General features: G+C 42.4%; 1 protein-coding gene across 2 annotated transcripts in view; it reads left to right on the top strand.

The window, feature by feature from the left end:
* The first annotated feature begins 399 nt into the window (after positions 1–399).
* slc41a1 (solute carrier family 41 member 1) overlaps positions 400–17,024 on the top strand; it is a 28,615-nt gene continuing 11,990 nt past the window's right edge. The window contains exons 1-4 of one of the 2 annotated variants that reach the window (XM_029277118.2): positions 400–698; positions 2,358–3,518; positions 9,736–9,843; positions 15,597–15,668. In XM_029277118.2, the coding sequence (XP_029132951.1) occupies positions 3,033–3,518; positions 9,736–9,843; positions 15,597–15,668 (666 nt within the window). In that variant the 5' untranslated portion in view covers positions 400–698; positions 2,358–3,032. Of the gene's footprint in view, positions 699–1,708; positions 1,988–2,357; positions 3,519–9,735; positions 9,844–15,596; positions 15,669–17,024 lie in introns of those variants that run through there. The other variant, XM_065955329.1, reaches the window with a different exon arrangement.

The following is a 17,024-nucleotide window of genomic DNA, read 5'->3' as shown; positions in this document are numbered from 1 at the left end:
TTTAAAGTGTTATGTCACTTAAAAAAAAAAATGTAGTTGTTGCTCTGGTGTATTCTCAGGTCACTTTGCTGTAATTGCAAAACTGTGACTTATGTAATGCTTTTATTTATTCTCTTTGCTGGTGGATCAGCGACTAAAAATCCTGCCCGGCTTAGTTAGGATGTTCTGACATTTACTTATACTGCGTGTGCTCACTCATTCACAAATCTGGACTGTTGTTAAATTAAAACTTCTGTCTCTGGCCCCCCTGCTAGTCAATTAGTAGGCTTGAGGCTTGTGGCACCACACGGGTACACATTTCTACACACATGAGGGTGTAGAGGGAGGAGACACGGGGAGTACGGTCAGTCCAAAGTGTTTGGAGAGAGAGAGAGAGGGGAGGGCTCGCCTCTGGCTTCCTGGCCCCCCGCACCGGACGGGTGTATTAAATGTGCATCAAAGCAGGCGGGCGGGCAGGGGCCACTGGACGGGTACAAATGTTACTGGGTCGAGGAGAGACTGGGAAGTTCGAGCTTAACTGCGCGGGAGGGAGGGTTTAACCATTAACCTCCAGTAACCATTAAAGGCATCTGTGCGGTACATAAGGCGTGCGCACCGGCGTCCACGCCTCAGCCTGAACGCGTTACCGAGAGGCGGAGGAGACACTCATCACGCCGGTTAGTCCGCTTCTCCTCTTCGGACTGCTGACACAAGAAAAGGTAACCTCCGTCGAGGATTTTTTTTTATTATTATTATTATTATTGCACTAGCTGCTGGATGTTTAATGAGTATTTTATTTAAAAAAAAAAAAAAAAGAGCGAGAAACCGTCTTCTAGTGTCACATTTATCTAAAGGAATGTGTCACATGGGGACGCACTGTGAAAACCTTGTACCTCTAATAAACACGGTCATTTAGCCGGTAATGTCATATTACATTCACACGTGTGAGTTTAACACTCGTGGTGATAGCTGGCAGTGACAACGGGCTGAAGCCCCCGGTGTGTTTGGGGCAGAAAGCCCCCCTGCCCTCGTTTAAATGAGCAGCAGAATAGAAAAGGAGGTGCTCGTCTATTCAGCGCTGACCAGGGGAGCACTAATTTACGTCTTTGCCATGTTGGGTTCGGGTTGTATTTGTCCGGACTACTAAACAGGATTGTTTCAGCGGGGGGAAAAAAGTCTTGTGTGCGGATGTCGCAACATGCAGGCGGAGGAAAGCGGCGTCAAAAGAGATACAGTGAGACACGAAGCACGTCGACGGACCTTCGAAATAAGAGTTTTTATTTATTACAATAGCCTCACTTCAGTTCGTTTTACTTGTTTTTATGCAGTGTATGGGGGAGATATTAGGCGACACCTCCTCCATGTCATCCTCGTCAGTGAAATTAGTTTTTGTGTTGAATTAGTATTTACTTTAATTTAGATTGCTCAGTGAAGGGAAACTATTTCTGTAGAAGTAGGCAATAAAAACTTCAATTTCCCAGATATAATGGGTTTTAAATGTTAACATTTTATACACTTACTTTCAGTTTGGGGTGAAAGTCTTTCTCGGAGGTCAACGTTGTATTCAGCTGGTCTTATTTAAGGCAACAAGTGGAGTTGTGAGGGCTGCGATGTTTATTTTGAAAGGTCCGGACAGGAAGTGTTTCTCTGCATCGGGGTTGCCTTGATCGTGGTGTCACACTGTTTCCAGAGGATGTACGCAGCGCCTCTGTTAATGGTAGAATATTTTTAGCCGCCGTCAGGAAATTTTTTAGCGTTGGATGAAACTGTTTGTAGACTCTCTTTGTCTCTCTTAACACCTGCCATAATGTCATAGTCGAGTGAATGTTTTTTTTTTTGTTTGTTTCTACGCTTCATTATTATTGGATAGGCTATTAAAGGGGCTTGCAAAAAAAAAAAAAAAAAAAAAAAACAGGTTGGTAGAGGTGTTTAAGGAGTTACATTAACCATTGGAAACGCGTAATGTTTTTTGGACAACTTTCTTGCAGTTGTGTCACATTATGCAATTGTAAGTTTTTGGCTTTTCAAATATTTTGTGTCCCAATAATCCTGTATCAAATGCTGTGTATCTGGTAAAACATGCATAACACTGAATTTAAGCCCTCAATTATCAAGGAAAGTTTAACTGTGAAAATAGTTAACATTTTGTGTATTGTAGGTCTATTATTAATAGAAAAAACAATCTGTTTTCCGCAAGCCAAAGCTATAAAATCACCATACCTTTCTGTCAATATGTGCATCGTGGAAAGTTACTCAAGCACTCTCCAGAGCTGTTTTATTGCTATTGAACGGTTTCTTATAATTTGATGATTGGTTGTGAGCTGTAATGGGGCTGGAAATATTGACATTAATCAATTCATTTTTTTTTCTTTTCCCAGGTGACTGTCCACTCTGCTTGGATGTGCCGTGCTTTTCTGAAACCCGTAATTCTATCTTCATACTGCAGGCCTTTAAATATCTCTCCCTTAAATACCTGCCAGGAGCCACGCGGTGTAAGGTGAGACATTTCCAGACCGGTACACCGACCAGTCTGACATTATCAGTGGACCCAGAGCGGGACCAGTCTGCACTGCAGTCCGGCAAGAGACTTCTGATTTCATTTTTTTCTTTAACTTCTACTTTACTTTGAAGGACTGTTTATAAGGGACTGGAGGGGGATTTCTGTGGTGAGTCCCCAAGCCTTTATTTTTCCTTTCTCTACTGTTTTGAAACAGTATGCTTTCTTCTTTTTGTTGTCGGCCTACCCTAAGCACCCTGCAGTGAATGGAGAACATACTGGTTCTGCTCCCGAAGCACCGACAGGAACACGGGCTCTGCAGACGCACAGCTGCATATGCCTTGCTGCAGGTTTTTTCCGACAGAGCAGTTTTCTCCTGGTCTTCAATAGCGACCCAAACTCCCTCTAAGCCTCTTTAATGGGATAAATCAATTGAACTGATCAGGTTTAAAACCAGATCAGGTGGCCAATTCCATTCAAACTTCCCCAAAACTATAAGGCCAAAGGCGAGGGTACCATTTCTTTTTCAAGCCCATTGTCTTCAAAAGGCTTCCGCATGGTACTTTGGTCGAAAGAACAAGACAAAGTCCCCGACATCGACATGTCCTCTGGGGCCATTGAGGAGAAGAAAGAGGGAGGCCCCCTAACCCCAGCCTTCCTCAACTCCAACAGCACTGTCCACCCGGTGATCCTCACCAAGGGCTCAGAGGACGTGAGCCCGGGCACCGGGGTCGAGTTTGAGCTCACAGAGGTCACAGATTTCAATGAAAGGGCTGGTGAGAACGGAGAGAATGAGGAGAGGTCCGAGATTGTTGTGGCCTTGGACTGTCGGGCCAATGCCAAAGGACAGAGGGAGGAGGATGCTCTCTTGGAGAACGCAAGCCAGAGTAACGGGAGTGACGACACCAGCACCGACCACAGCCCAGAGCCACCCGTGCCCCTGAAAGAGACCTCCTTCACCATTGGCCTCCAGGTGGTGTTCCCCTTCCTGCTGGCCGGGTTTGGGACAGTGGCAGCTGGAATGGTGCTCGACATTGTCCAGGTGAGTGATCCCAACATATATTCTCGACTCCACGCTGTCACACAAAACACACGCTGATAAAGAATGACAAAATGTGTCGGGTTTTGGACGATTCTAGTTGGAAACTGTAAAATAAAAAAATAGGTTCAGTGTGGTTAATTCCCCTTTCAGAACTCTTTATTTATTTTTTTGCACCAAATAGGATTTTTGTATTTTACAAGTTAAATGAACAGTTTGAAACAACAAAGGCAAAATCAAATGTTGTGGTTGCTCTGGAACAATAATGGCAGTGTGGAACAAAACTGGTTTGGGCCGAAATACTTTTGTCTTTATCTTCAAAATACTATCACATGAGCAAATCTAGTTCCCAAGCATACCCAATCAGACGTAAAGCAAATATAATCATTTAACTCTTTCCTTTTATCACATCCAATCACAACTGACACCTCAACTTAAGTCATAACTCATCCAACTTGTCACAGTCGCATTTCCGAGCAGAGTGTGTGCTCCAGGCAGACTCTATTTATGTCTCATGTACTTCAAATGGACATGCCTCTTGGGAATTTTAGTGAACAGGTCCAGCGAGACCTGTTTTGAGTGTCTTAAGTCAGTCATTGTACTGTTGGCATGTGACGTAAAACATAGGGGTATTTACTAAAACCTTTCCCTAGAGCTGGCACATACTGTTACAATCATCAATAATAGGCTACACACCCTTCTGTTTGTATTCTGGAATGCTTTGACAACCCAGAGACAATAACAGGAGGTTCATTGTATCCTATTATGTAGCCAGAGAGATGTTTGATTCTTTAATATATTAAGACAGTATTATGAATTAGATATATATCATTTTGAATGACTCTCTGTCCTTTCTTTTATTGTTGACTCACTGCAGATACTCTGAGTATAATTCAGTGTGCATGTGTAGTGTAACAATACAGACCGAAGTCACGCTGACAGGTCAAATACAGTATTACTCTGGAGTCAGCTTGTGATACAGATAGAGTTTGAAGTGTCCGGCTGCCAGGAGACCAGTCAGGGCACATTGTGTACACACATACTGATGCCAGCATGGTGGACCCCAGGAACTCAGCACAGAGAGGAGGGGAGGAGGGGAGGAGGGGAAGGGAATAAGTGTACTTTCTTTTGAGCACCTGAAATGGCAGCGCACTTCAGCTGAGCTGCGCAAGTCAGTGTGAAAACAAAACACAATGCCGTTTCAAAGCCCTCATTACCGTGTGGTTAGGTATCGTCACTAAACCAGGAATGCAGAGGTTCGAGGTCAAAAAGTTTTCATGCTGCCTCAACCGAGGCACCATGCTGCTGCGGTTTTCTCCAGTTTCCAAAACACCCTGCACATATTTCCTCTAGCGGTAAAGCTGGACAAGAGAAGACATTATCGCGCATTATCTCTCCTCCTAGTTAACCACGGTCCTCACCGAGAGGTAAGGCTGGACAGTAAGGTTGAAACAAATGTTCCTGTTAGTTAAACGGAGCACCTTGCAGAGTGTCGCTCCAGCTTATTCCCCCTTCATGACTCAGTGAAATGCTAACTCGGCTAATCCCTCATGTCCTTGCATGAAGGTAATTGTCTAATTGTTTCTGACTGTCTCTCTCTCTCTCACACACACACACACACACATACACTGGTTTGGTCAGACTTGATCAGCTATTTTCTGCAAATGTGATACACTTGAGCCCGTAGACGACGTGTCTGCTTGGCCCGAGTTTAGAGGTTACGGCTTGGATAGGTAAATGGCTTTTTTGCGTCAGTCTCTCTACGGCTTCTTTGAAATGTGACCTCTTAAAGGTCTCTATTACCATCTTGAGTACATACATGCACGCAGAGCAAATGGCCTCATTCCCTCTCAAGGCTGGCCCTGAAAGGACTTGGTGCAGGCTGGTATAGAAGGGAAAGACGTCTGCATAGTTCTGCTCAGTGACTTGGCAGCAGAATGACCTAAAACTGTCAGTCTCTTACAGCTAGGGCCAGACACTTAGGACTTTGAGGGTTACCGGCTCACTCTAACTAAAGGTTACACATAGTTTGAAAAACGTAGTGCTAGTTTTCCTTGGAATGCCCTTGTCAAAGGCCAACAGGGTAATTTACTACACAGGACATATCCTAAAATGTTTCTTCCACTAAAAACAACAAATTATCCAAATGTAAAAAAAACAGTTGGCAGTCCATTAAACAGTCATTATCGTGTGTGTGTGTAATGATGTCTGCCTCAGCGTCTAGCCGTCCGTCCTGCACTGTGGTGTCCGTCGACGCAAATAGCCAAATTAAGCGAAGAAGTGGGACAGAGCTCCAGCCTCAAAAACAGTTTTTAAAAACAGTCACCAGTAAACAGGAAATGGTAGTCTACACAGTAACTTTCAACCAGCCAAACCCTCACTGCCCACCAGTCACCATTTTGGTCTAACCACATCCACTTGTTTGGAACAGGAGCCACAGTGAAAGCAGAGCGTGGGCTTATTCCCTCAACCTGAATCAGCATGCCAACTACTTTTCTTTTTTTTTTACAAACCTGTCCCAGTTTACTCGACAGAATTGATGCTTATATGTGCTCATCAATTGTTCACCATTCTCTTCTAAATGAAATAGTGCCACCTAACTTTACAATCTGTCTTCAGTTGCAATCTCTCCAATCTGTTCAAATAATTGCTGTTCCCTTTTGCCCTGTTTGACTTCCTATTTTAGGTGTTTTGCTCACTCATTTCCATCTAACAATCATTACCATCAGCTCACAGCTATAGCACCACACAATAAACCCTTTCTTTGGTTAGCATTTGAGTGATAATGGTGGAAGGGATTAGAGGGTTAGATTGCTTTTGTGTTGCCACAAACCCTGGCTAATCTTTCACTCTGTCCAGTAACTTCCTGGATCCCAGCGCCTATATTTGCACTTCAAAAAGCATGTGCATGTCGTGCTTCTTTAAGATTTTAGCATGCCGGGCAGCTTTAGTGAGTCTTATGGCAACTGTGTGACTGAAAACTCTTCAGCTTCGAGGCACAAGCACATTTCAGTTGAATCATGTGATGCTTTAGTGTGTTTTTTTATGTGTTCTTATGTGCTGTCCTGTAAATGTTTGTTTGTATTGTGTTTTTGAGCTCTCTGTGCGAGGCAAATTCCCCTAGGGGCAATAAAGGTTTCATTCATTCATTCAGTTCACCTTATTCCCACATGACAGAAATACCTCAACTGAAATTAATTGAATTCCTCTTTGTTCAATCAGTGAATGCTGAGAAGGTCTATTTACATAGCTAATGTTCAATTTTTGGTACATCTTCAGAACGTCCAACTGTTTGGGCCAACGTGATGTGAATTGTAACCTTAATGTCACGTGTTGACACATAAGCCTGGACCAGCACCAGTAAAATGAAACGGACACCACCGGATGTCGTTTCTGGGACGCTGCCGAAGCTGCGTCGACATTGCATGCCGTCAGGTTCAGCGTTCCTGTCGGTACAGTAAGTACAGTGATCGCAAATAAAACGGGGCTGTGTTACTCAACTGGGCAACCCGACCCTCTGGGGGCTTGCATACCAGAGCTCCTATAGGTCTGTACACAGAGGTACTGGGGTTGTCCAGTAGAGTTCTCAGAACCGCGGAGGTGGCCATGGGGAGGGAGGGCTTGTTTGGCTCCGAGCCAGTGTTCCATGGAGACAACAACATATATCACCACAGGGGAGGCCGAGAGGGAGATAGAGGAAAGAGGCAGAAGTAGAAAAAGAGAGAGAGAGAGAGAGAGAGAGGGAGAAAGCTTGAAAACATGCGGCCTGGAAAGAGGAGAGGAGTGCTTGCAGAGGTGCTGGGTTGGCAGAAGGCAGTGAGCCAGGCGGAGGGGCTGCCTGTTGGAAAAGAGCTCTGCTTGGCCTGGTGACAGCAAGGGACGGACAGAAGGAGTTTAACTCGCATAAGAGTTTTGGAGGCCAACCCGCTGATACAACACAACTTGAAATGTAGAGTACGCCCCTTATCAGCCCTGTCCATCTGGATGCACAGTGGGAGCAACACACCAAAACAGACATGTAAGCTGGCTGCTGTGAGAAATGCAGGCCAACTGTGTTTTTACTTTGCTTCAACGTGAGCTACTCCTCTATTATCCTCCCCTCGTCTATTTTCTGCTCTCCTCCTTTCTTCCCTGCGTCAGCCTCTGTGAATATTGATTCAGCTCTGGGTAGACCGGACTGTAAGTGCTGGGGGCCTTTGGGCCTGGCTCCAAAGATAAGCACTTTCACTGGAGATAGATCGATGGCCTGGGCCTCAGCAATAGTTTGCGGCCACAGTAGACCACAAACTTGCTATCACTGCATGTGCTCTAATAGGGGCACGGCAGAGAGAGGCACTTCAACACAGTGACAGGCCCGGGGACTTACAGGGAACGCCACCGCTCAAGGACTTGGCCGACAGCCAGGAGGAAGGTTATTGAGGGTCACGTCTAAAGACACAAGCTATACATTACATTAAAGGCCATCTACTTATATCTGGCAAATGAGTGAGCAGACATGTTCTGAATGTTATGCAGACATTGTTGTGAAAGCCCACCTTTATATTAAGATGGTTATTGGAGGACTCTGTTGGTTTGGGGGTAATGCCTGAAGTATAATAAAGCTCCCAGTGATGAGGCAGAGACTGAGCAGAAGGCCACACAGGGAAATCATTTTTTTCTAGAAGCTGATACTCTCTAAGGTTTCGAGAGACTTGTTGATAAAAGTTGATAAACATTTTTGGTTTTCATTTCCTCTTTGGAACAATCATTCAGTTCAGTCGTGTCATTTCTTTGCACTTCATTGCAAACAACTTCTGCCAGATGGCTCTTCTACTACTCGGCTAATGTAATGGAAATCCTAGCTTTTGAGATTTACCCTGAACGTTTTGAGAGTGCACCAGTCCTGTCTATCAGCTGTAGCATATTTATAGACTTAGCATGGTTAGCTCGGTTCATGTCTTGTAGCTCTTTATCACTGCAAACACAAACCGGGGGCTAGTGACAGCGGTGAGCGTGAAACTACGGCGACAGTGTGAACCTGTTGAAACACTTTAAAGTTGTTGTTGGCAGATTCCAACAGTGTCAATCAAAAAAGTTACATCCTCTTTTTATTTTGTGGATCATCTAATACACTACAGAATTTAGGCACATGGTACCTCAGCCCCATCAAAATGCTCCTTACCATGTGTCACTCCATTGTACCTGCCCTGTATAAACCCACACAAGCTGACATTGTTCAGGAAATATTAACACGGTATTGGAACATTAATGGCCTCGTATTTCAAAGTTTCATCATGTTGCTTATACTCTAATACTGCTTTTAAGTTTAACTTTGATTGATTGGCGGAAATGCAAATAGAGGGTGCAACAACAGACACATGATTGTGGTTGCAGCAATAAAGAGATCTGGAACAAGGCTACAAACTGAAAATGGCACCAAACTTTGTAAATGCACTTCAAACCAATATGCTTCCTCTCCAGAAAAGACAGATACATTTTTGATTTGCTTATGTAATCAAAATGGTATTAGGTCTGATAACTTCTGAGATGCTATTAGATCAGAATCAGAATCAGAATCAGAATCGGGGTTTATTGCCAAGTACATTAACGCATACAAGGAATTTGACTTGGTGTATTGGTGCTAAACAGTTAACAGGGAAATAAAACAGAACTAGCAACAACTTAAATAATACAGTATACGATTATGATATGTAAAATAGAATAAAAAAAAATAAAATATAAAAAATAAAAAAACACAAAATGTACAAAAGGTGCAATGTAGGAGCTGTGCAGTGGACTATGAGAAAAAAAAATCTTAGTGTGTGTAACTACTCGCAGAGTGCATGTAAGGAAGATACATTTTTAATTTAGATGAAAGTGAGATAAGTTTGTCCTCGTGTTAAAGTTAATGAAGATTGATGGGTGATGGTAAATCACATATAAAGGACAGGGGTCAAACAGGAGGATGATAAATCCTTTAAGCCTGAGGTCCCACTCACCTTGTTCTTGTTTAAAGAGAGCTGACATGCTACATATAGTGTAAAGGTCTGTCAAGGCAGACAGTCTGGTCCGACATAGAGGTCTGGTTTCACAACTGAATCAATATAAAGATTAAGGTCACAGAGACATTCTGTTCCCAACTGAGAATACATTCCATATGTATGTGACAGTGTACCATGTCTCACTGTGTTCATCATGTTCTTGTTTGTATGTCACTGATGTTACATGTCGATTGTTGCAGCACTGGACGGTGTTTACGAAGGTGTCGGAGGTGTTCATCCTCGTTCCTGCACTGCTGGGACTCAAAGGCAACCTGGAGATGACGCTGGCATCGAGACTTTCCACAGCGGTAAGAAATGCATGCGTGTGAGAGTGTGAAGCCTAAATTCCACCAGAAGCGCGTTCGGTCTGTCGGCGCTCCTTCACAGTCGGAGCTGATAGGTTTTTTTTTTAACGTTATTCAATGTGTGTGCTTCCACTGGCTCAGACAACCCAAACAACATCCGGTTTATTTCCAGAACAAAACATTCCGTTTGACGGTTCAGAACAATGACCGTATGTGTGTTTAAAAGGGTTTTATATCACATATATCGCACTGTCAAGAGTGAGTCTTTGAATTACCGCTGGAATTCCTTTGTCTCTGCAATCCAGCTGTCAGGCTGTGCTTTTTTTTTTTACATTGATGCAAAATTATCTCATTTCAGGTCAGAGGATCGTGTCCATTGTTTGTGGTTGTTTAAGGTGTTTCCCCTTTAAAGGTTTACTGATCTATCCCATTGCCCTGACAACCCCTGTCACACCCATTAAAGCGGATTGTTCTTGGAGTCAGAGGTCACATTGCCAAACATGACCTAGGTTTCAGATACACTGATAGCAACATTCCTGCCCAGTTCTTCTTTTTTTATCATTGTTACTGACCTTCTATAGCTCTTCACTTGAGCTAATGTTTATTTTCTGTGTAAAGATGAGAAGACTCTAAGATGTCAAGTCGCAGGAAATCCTTTTCAACAAAATAGCCTGTTACCGAAAACTTGTCCGTTTTTTGGTTGCTTTGCTGATTTACTCGCTAGGCTACTTGATCTTCCAGGCTATGAGCCGGATCGGAGGTTAGCAGCACACCTTGAAGGAATAAGAGAATTAGCACGTTGACCTTAAGCGCACCAATCCTCACATTCTTTCCACTGGACTGTGGGAAATGTGACGAAGCTGATTAGCATAGCTAACAGTGTCCAACCCATCTAGGGAAGCTCAACTCAGTCATATGACGCACATTATCTATTCGAACAGAACTATTGGAAAATATGTGAACATGGTCCAGAAACTGAGTATTCAAATCTTTTCAAATGATATAAGCTGAGTTGAGTAGCGTAGTAATTGTGTTTTAATTGGTGAAGATAATTTTGTTACATTAAATTTACATTATCCACAGTTATACTTATTCAACATATCGAATGTATTTTATTCTTGCATCAGCAGCTACAGCGAAAACCAAAACAGATGACTAAAGTTTACAAGCCAGAGCGGCCCTGACCGGTGGCCGGCCGGTCATCACAGGTTTAGGCGATTTTGAGCCCATCTGAGACTCATACACGCAAGCCGTTTTCACAAAAACACTAACGGACGGCCACACACACCCAACAAGCTAACATGTCGGCAGTGTAGATGTGAGGTGCTCGTCAGAAGAAGAGAAAAATGTTCTACAAACAGGAGGATAAATGCAAAACGTTACCCTGCACTTGCTCCCTCCTCACCTCTCTGCCCATGGCTGATCCACGTGTCTGCGCTGCCTGAATGTACGTGTTTGCTCTTACTGTCCCTACCGCTCTCTATCTCCCTTTTCTAATTTTCCCGTAATATAGCAAATTATATTACGGGAAAATTAATTAAATATTTCATGGTGGTACACTTAAATGATAAAAACCTCAGTGTATGAGTGCTTTATTAACATGTTTGTCCTGATGTGAGAAGCATCTCTTTACAGGAGTTATTAAAGATTAATATTACTAATTAAAGGATATAAACATGATGAAAACTCTTTGCAAACACAATAAATCACCAAGGCAGGTAGAAAAAGAGGCCATGTTGGAGTCTGAAGGTGATCAGTTGAATTCTCCCTGACTCCTGAACAAATGAACAGAGTGAAGCAGTGAACTTCAATTGATTTATTAAAGAGTTAAATTAAAAACCTCAGGGCTAAAGAGTGTTAATAATTGCTCTTTGAATCTTTCTAGAACGTGTGTTCAATGGTAGTTGGTATTTGGCTCAGACACATCTGGACTCACGTGTTTCACCATTACTGTCAACACAAACATGTTGATAGTGGTCCAGTTTGCACAGGCCAGTTTGAAGAAGTGAGGTTTTGTAGATATATAATCTGTCAGAATACATAATCGGGTTTTACTTGGTCCCAGTTGTGAACCTTCCAATCCATCATAGCCCGTTAAAGAAGCCAGAAGTCTGGGGCTTGTCTTGAGACATTACTGTTAGCTCTCTACTGGCCAGCCCCAGCGGGACCACATTTCTTTCCACGTCATCACTAATTATGAGCAGATTAAGACCACTGTAAATTTCCTAATGCGCTTATTACTGAAAAAAAAAAATCTTGTAATCCCTCAAACTGGCTGGCAGTGTGAGTTCTCAACTCACATGACTGTGTTTCCTTTTAGAATTTCTTTGGTTTTTAACCTTTTTCTTTGGATTTTGACTGAAGTGAGCCCTTTTCCCTGTTTTTCATCCATGTTTATCTAACTTTAGGAAATGCAGATGTGTTCTCTGTTTTGTTTCATCCCTTCTCATGGAGTTAAACCTAATTGTTTGTTCTTGGATGACCATATTTGGCGGATTACTTGAATTTGGCAGCGCCTGCATTGTGTGTGCAACGGTTTCCAAATTGCCAAATCATGCAACTTTGACCACACTTTAATGAGAGATTACAACACCTACAAAAGCCTATGGTATCCTCAGTATGGTATACAAGAGTCATGTTAATATGAGTTGAAAATGAATGGTATCATCATTCAACTGAAAGACGGAGAAGCTTCTAAAGCGTAGGGTTGAAAAGCCTTTAATGCCTCTTATGTCATCCATGAATCATGTTCACAACATTCATAAGTGCTGCATCTCTTCCATGATCCAAACACTGATAATCCACCCACCCACTCACAAATACACACATCCTAAGCTGAGGACTTGGCATGATCCTTGCTCATATAACATCAGGTTTTGCCTTTGCGCATGTCTTTGTCGGTCATAAAGGATATTTTGCAATGAGTGGGTAAAATTATTATTGCATGAAAACTAATTGTCCTACGGCACCCTATAGCCTAGCAGGGATGTCATGCGTCCCAGGCTATAGTCCCCATTGCAGCAGTCGTGGGTTCAAATCCAACTCGACCCTTTGCTGCATGTCATCCCAGACTCTCTCCTCCAAACGCTCTCTGTGTCTCTTCAGCTGTCCTGTTCAATAAAAATATAACAAAAAAAACCCTGAAATGTCCTTATCCAAGGACCTTAAACACTTTGCAGACATGCGTTCTGTCTGAGAACCAACGCTGCGTGTCTGTGGGGTTCATTATGAGTCTATGACGCCCCTGATGCTCTGCACTGATGTTTGGCTTGTTCTTATCTTTCTGCCTTCAACCGTCTTATCAGTGTTTGTGGCATTCTGCCCCCTCTGCATGTCAAACATAGCAGGAGGCAACCATGCACACATGTTCATGCATCCTGCTGATGGGCTGAGCGAATGCCTGCGTGGTTGTAACTGGCAGATACACAAGTTCTGATGACATTTCCTCCTAAACACATGATCATCTTGTCATCGGGGCTTGTGAGTTTCCCCTGTCATGCTGCCAGGTCGGGCCTGTGTGAGAGAAATTTGAGAGGGAGAGGAAAGCCACACATACATGGAATAAGCAAATATGAACATCAATACATCAAGACAATCCCATCATGTTTTTACAAGTCGTTTTTTGCCATTTGGAGCTTTTTAATCCATTTAATAAGTGAATGGACTTTAGCTTGTATAGCGCTTTTGCAGTCTGGCTACTGAAAGCACTTTTTGCACCGCAGGTCACACCTATACCAATTCACACACTGACGGCAGAAGCTGCTGTAAAGAGTCCATCAGTATTAACTAATCCAGTCACACATATTCACACGCCGTGGACTGAGCGGCGGGAGCAAATTGCCCAAGGACACATCAGACATGTGGCTGCAGGAGCTGGGGATTGAACCCTCTGACCTTCTGGTTTGAGAGGCGAACGACTCTACCACTTAGCCACATCTGCCCCACTATAAATATCCGTTTATATTTATGTAGTCATGTCATGATGATTTTTTATTCCTATTTTCATTGTTCCAGCTTCGCCAATGTTAATGCTAATGCTAATTTTAATGCTAATTACTACTGCTCATTATTAATGCTTATTACTTTAACAAAATGATTCTAAAAACAGGCTAATGTTCAATGTTTTGCTCTCTCTTTTTATTCTTTCTGCTTTCCATGAATTTGTTATTCTGGTAAAACAAAATAATTATAATTTAAAAATACAAGATTACTTGTATCAGTCAACTTTAAAGCTATGTCAAGCTAACAAACGCACAACCATAACACGAGGGGGAAATTGGAGACACAGAGCAACATTTGCTATTCTTTGAATTTTTTTTTTTCTTCAAAACTTGAAAAATGTTTTCAGTCCTAACACATTCTCTAAAACTCATGAGACAGATTTCTGATTGTTCATCAACTATTGGCTAACCTGTTCTCTCTGGTTTAGTGGTTTTATTAAAGCCTTTTGTTGCAAAATCTCTGCCAACAGTGGATATGATGAAGCAAGGCTCAGCAGCTTCATTTATTTAGCACATTTCAAACACACAGACAACGCCCCAAGTCCATTCAAAAGGAACAAACAGTGTATTTAAAAAAAAAGGTTGAAAATGAAGAATAAAAACCATGATAAACAATGATGGACAAAAACACAGCAGAAACAAATAAGAGATCAAACATTAATATTTAGATACAATGAGAGTTAAATAACAGTGAGTGAGAGCTAACTCTGAAAAAAAAGTGAATAAATCAAATGGACAAGAACCAGAAGTGGGAATCACTAAAAACATCACTTTACTTGGCCAAAGTTGTAATAAAGATCTGAACACGAAAACGTTTTACCCACAATCCACCGCAGGTTGCAGAACAACTATGTGACATTTCAAACAACCCGACTTGTAATAATAATTTGCACATGACCGACCTGAACCAGAAGCTTGTGCATAGCGTGTCTGATAAAGTGCTTACTGGCAAACGGGACTGCTCCAAGATGCTCCACATTAGCGAGGACCGTGAAATCATGACTGAAAAAAAAAAAAAAAAAGAATGTCAGAGCTAACAAAATCAATCTGGAGTATCCATAAAACATGAAACCCTGCCCCATTCCTCCCAAAAGAAAGTCTAATATAGTGTTGTTTCTTGTGTTCATTTAAATGAACGTTTCTATGTGTGTCTCTTTTATCACTTCTTAATGTGCTGTATTGGGATGAAGCATGAAGCAGATATTCTCACACACAGACTTGAATGTGTTTGGATGAGTCCAGATGTTTCTCTTCCCTCTGCTTATGTAAATGTTGGAGGAGACAGAGGAAGAGGAGATCCTCTGTTTGTGTCCTCTCACTGTGGATGAGCATCAGGATCATTGCTCTGGACACACAGTAGCCCACTGTAGCCATAGCCACTCGCCACTTGAGACCATCGGTGTTTGTGTTGGTGAGTGTGTGTGTGTGTGTGTGTGTGTGTGTGTGTGTGTGTGTGTGTGTGTGTGTGTGTGTGTGTGTGTGTGTGTGTGTGTGTGTGAGTGAAAGAGTGGAGATGAGCTAAGTGGAGTCTGCCGCAGGGTGGGGGAACACATCAGAGGGTCTTTGTCCAGAGAACTGACATCTGATTGTTCTGACGGGACCAAGAGGCAACGACATGAACACACATTGTGCACCGGCACACACACACACACACACACACACACACACACACACACACACACACACATATATACACCCAAGAGATACCCACAGACGATAATATGCTGACCTTGTGTGTTCTTGTCTGTCTTTCAGGCTAATATTGGTCAGATGGACACAGCCAAGGACATGTGGAAGATGATCATGGGGAACTTGGCCCTCATCCAGGTAAATGAAACTCATCTATAGAGGACTATCAGGTGAACTTGTGTGTCATGGAACATCTCTGACACCACTCTCATCCAGCCAGTAAACAAGGTTACTGGCAGTAACACGGTTATGGCGAGTAATCGGATAATGACTATATTTGACCCAATCCTCAGATTGTACTCAGAGGTGCTAAGAGTTGGCAATGAGACTTACTCCCAACAAGAAAAACGTGAGAATGAAAAGGATTTTGACTTCCTGATGAAGGCTTGATCTGAAAAAAGTGTCAAATTTGATTTAAGGTCTGAAAAACCATGTCAGGAAATAAATGCATTTTAGTTGTTTGGAAAGAGAGTACCTTTGAATTCCCTATGTTTGGATTTTATTTTTTTTTTTACTCACCCTTCAAAAAAATTAAAACTCCATCATGAGCTCAAAGCTCCTGTTTTGGAGTATGCAGCATAACAGAGGATGTGCAATAACAGCATCAGGATCATTTTCTGATACTGCCTGTAGTATTGGGTATGGTGGAGGATGCACAACAATGCACCACAACATCTGCCCTCCAAAATAAGTAGCTTTTTAAAGTAGTAATCATTTTCAATTGTTGTTTAAGCAAAAGCATGCAAAATGTCATCAATCAGAGTTATACACTTTTATTACATTACACACTACAGTATTAGGCAGGCATTAGCAAAGGATTATACTTGACTTAAAATATTATTATTACACATTATGCAAAATGATAGCTCATTTTCCAAATTACTTTCAAATTTAAAAAATATCCTGATATAATTTTAGTTCATAATTTGATGAAGTAAACCCTTAAACACCAATGTTACACCTGCTGTCTTGTTATGATCTGAAGAACTCCAATCAGAAATCCTGCAGTTCTTCAAGTGTCCGCTTGAGGCTGGCTCCAGGAGCCCCGGAAGTCACGTACACACAACAGGCGAACCAAAAAAAAAAAAAAGGTGTAAATAGTTTTTGTCCTCACTGAATTTTTTTTTAAACGGCTCTCTTTTGATTTTATGAACAATACATGTTATTTATAGTTAGGCGTATAGCTGACATGATTGACAGCTGGGCCCAGTGTAGTGGTTCGTCAGGAGACTTAAAACCCGCCTCAGCTCTCAGCCTGTCGTTAGGCTGTTACAGCATTTCAAGCATGGCGGCTGCTGGACGATGAGCCCCCGGAGCCCCCTGCCTTAACAGATGGCTGACATCACTCAGGCTTCGTCCATTAATATGTCCATTAATATTTACAGTCTATGATGACATCACATTTTTGGTATCAACGTCAAAACAGGTGCAAAGAAACTGGTGAGTCATGGAGATGTCAAGCACACTCTGAAAATAACTTGGGACAGGAAAACA

This window comes from Labrus bergylta, chromosome 5 (genome assembly GCF_963930695.1).
Source record: "Labrus bergylta chromosome 5, fLabBer1.1, whole genome shotgun sequence".
Classification (NCBI taxonomy): domain Eukaryota; kingdom Metazoa; phylum Chordata; class Actinopteri; order Labriformes; family Labridae; genus Labrus; species Labrus bergylta.
This window is presented reverse-complemented; position numbering and strand designations above follow the sequence as displayed.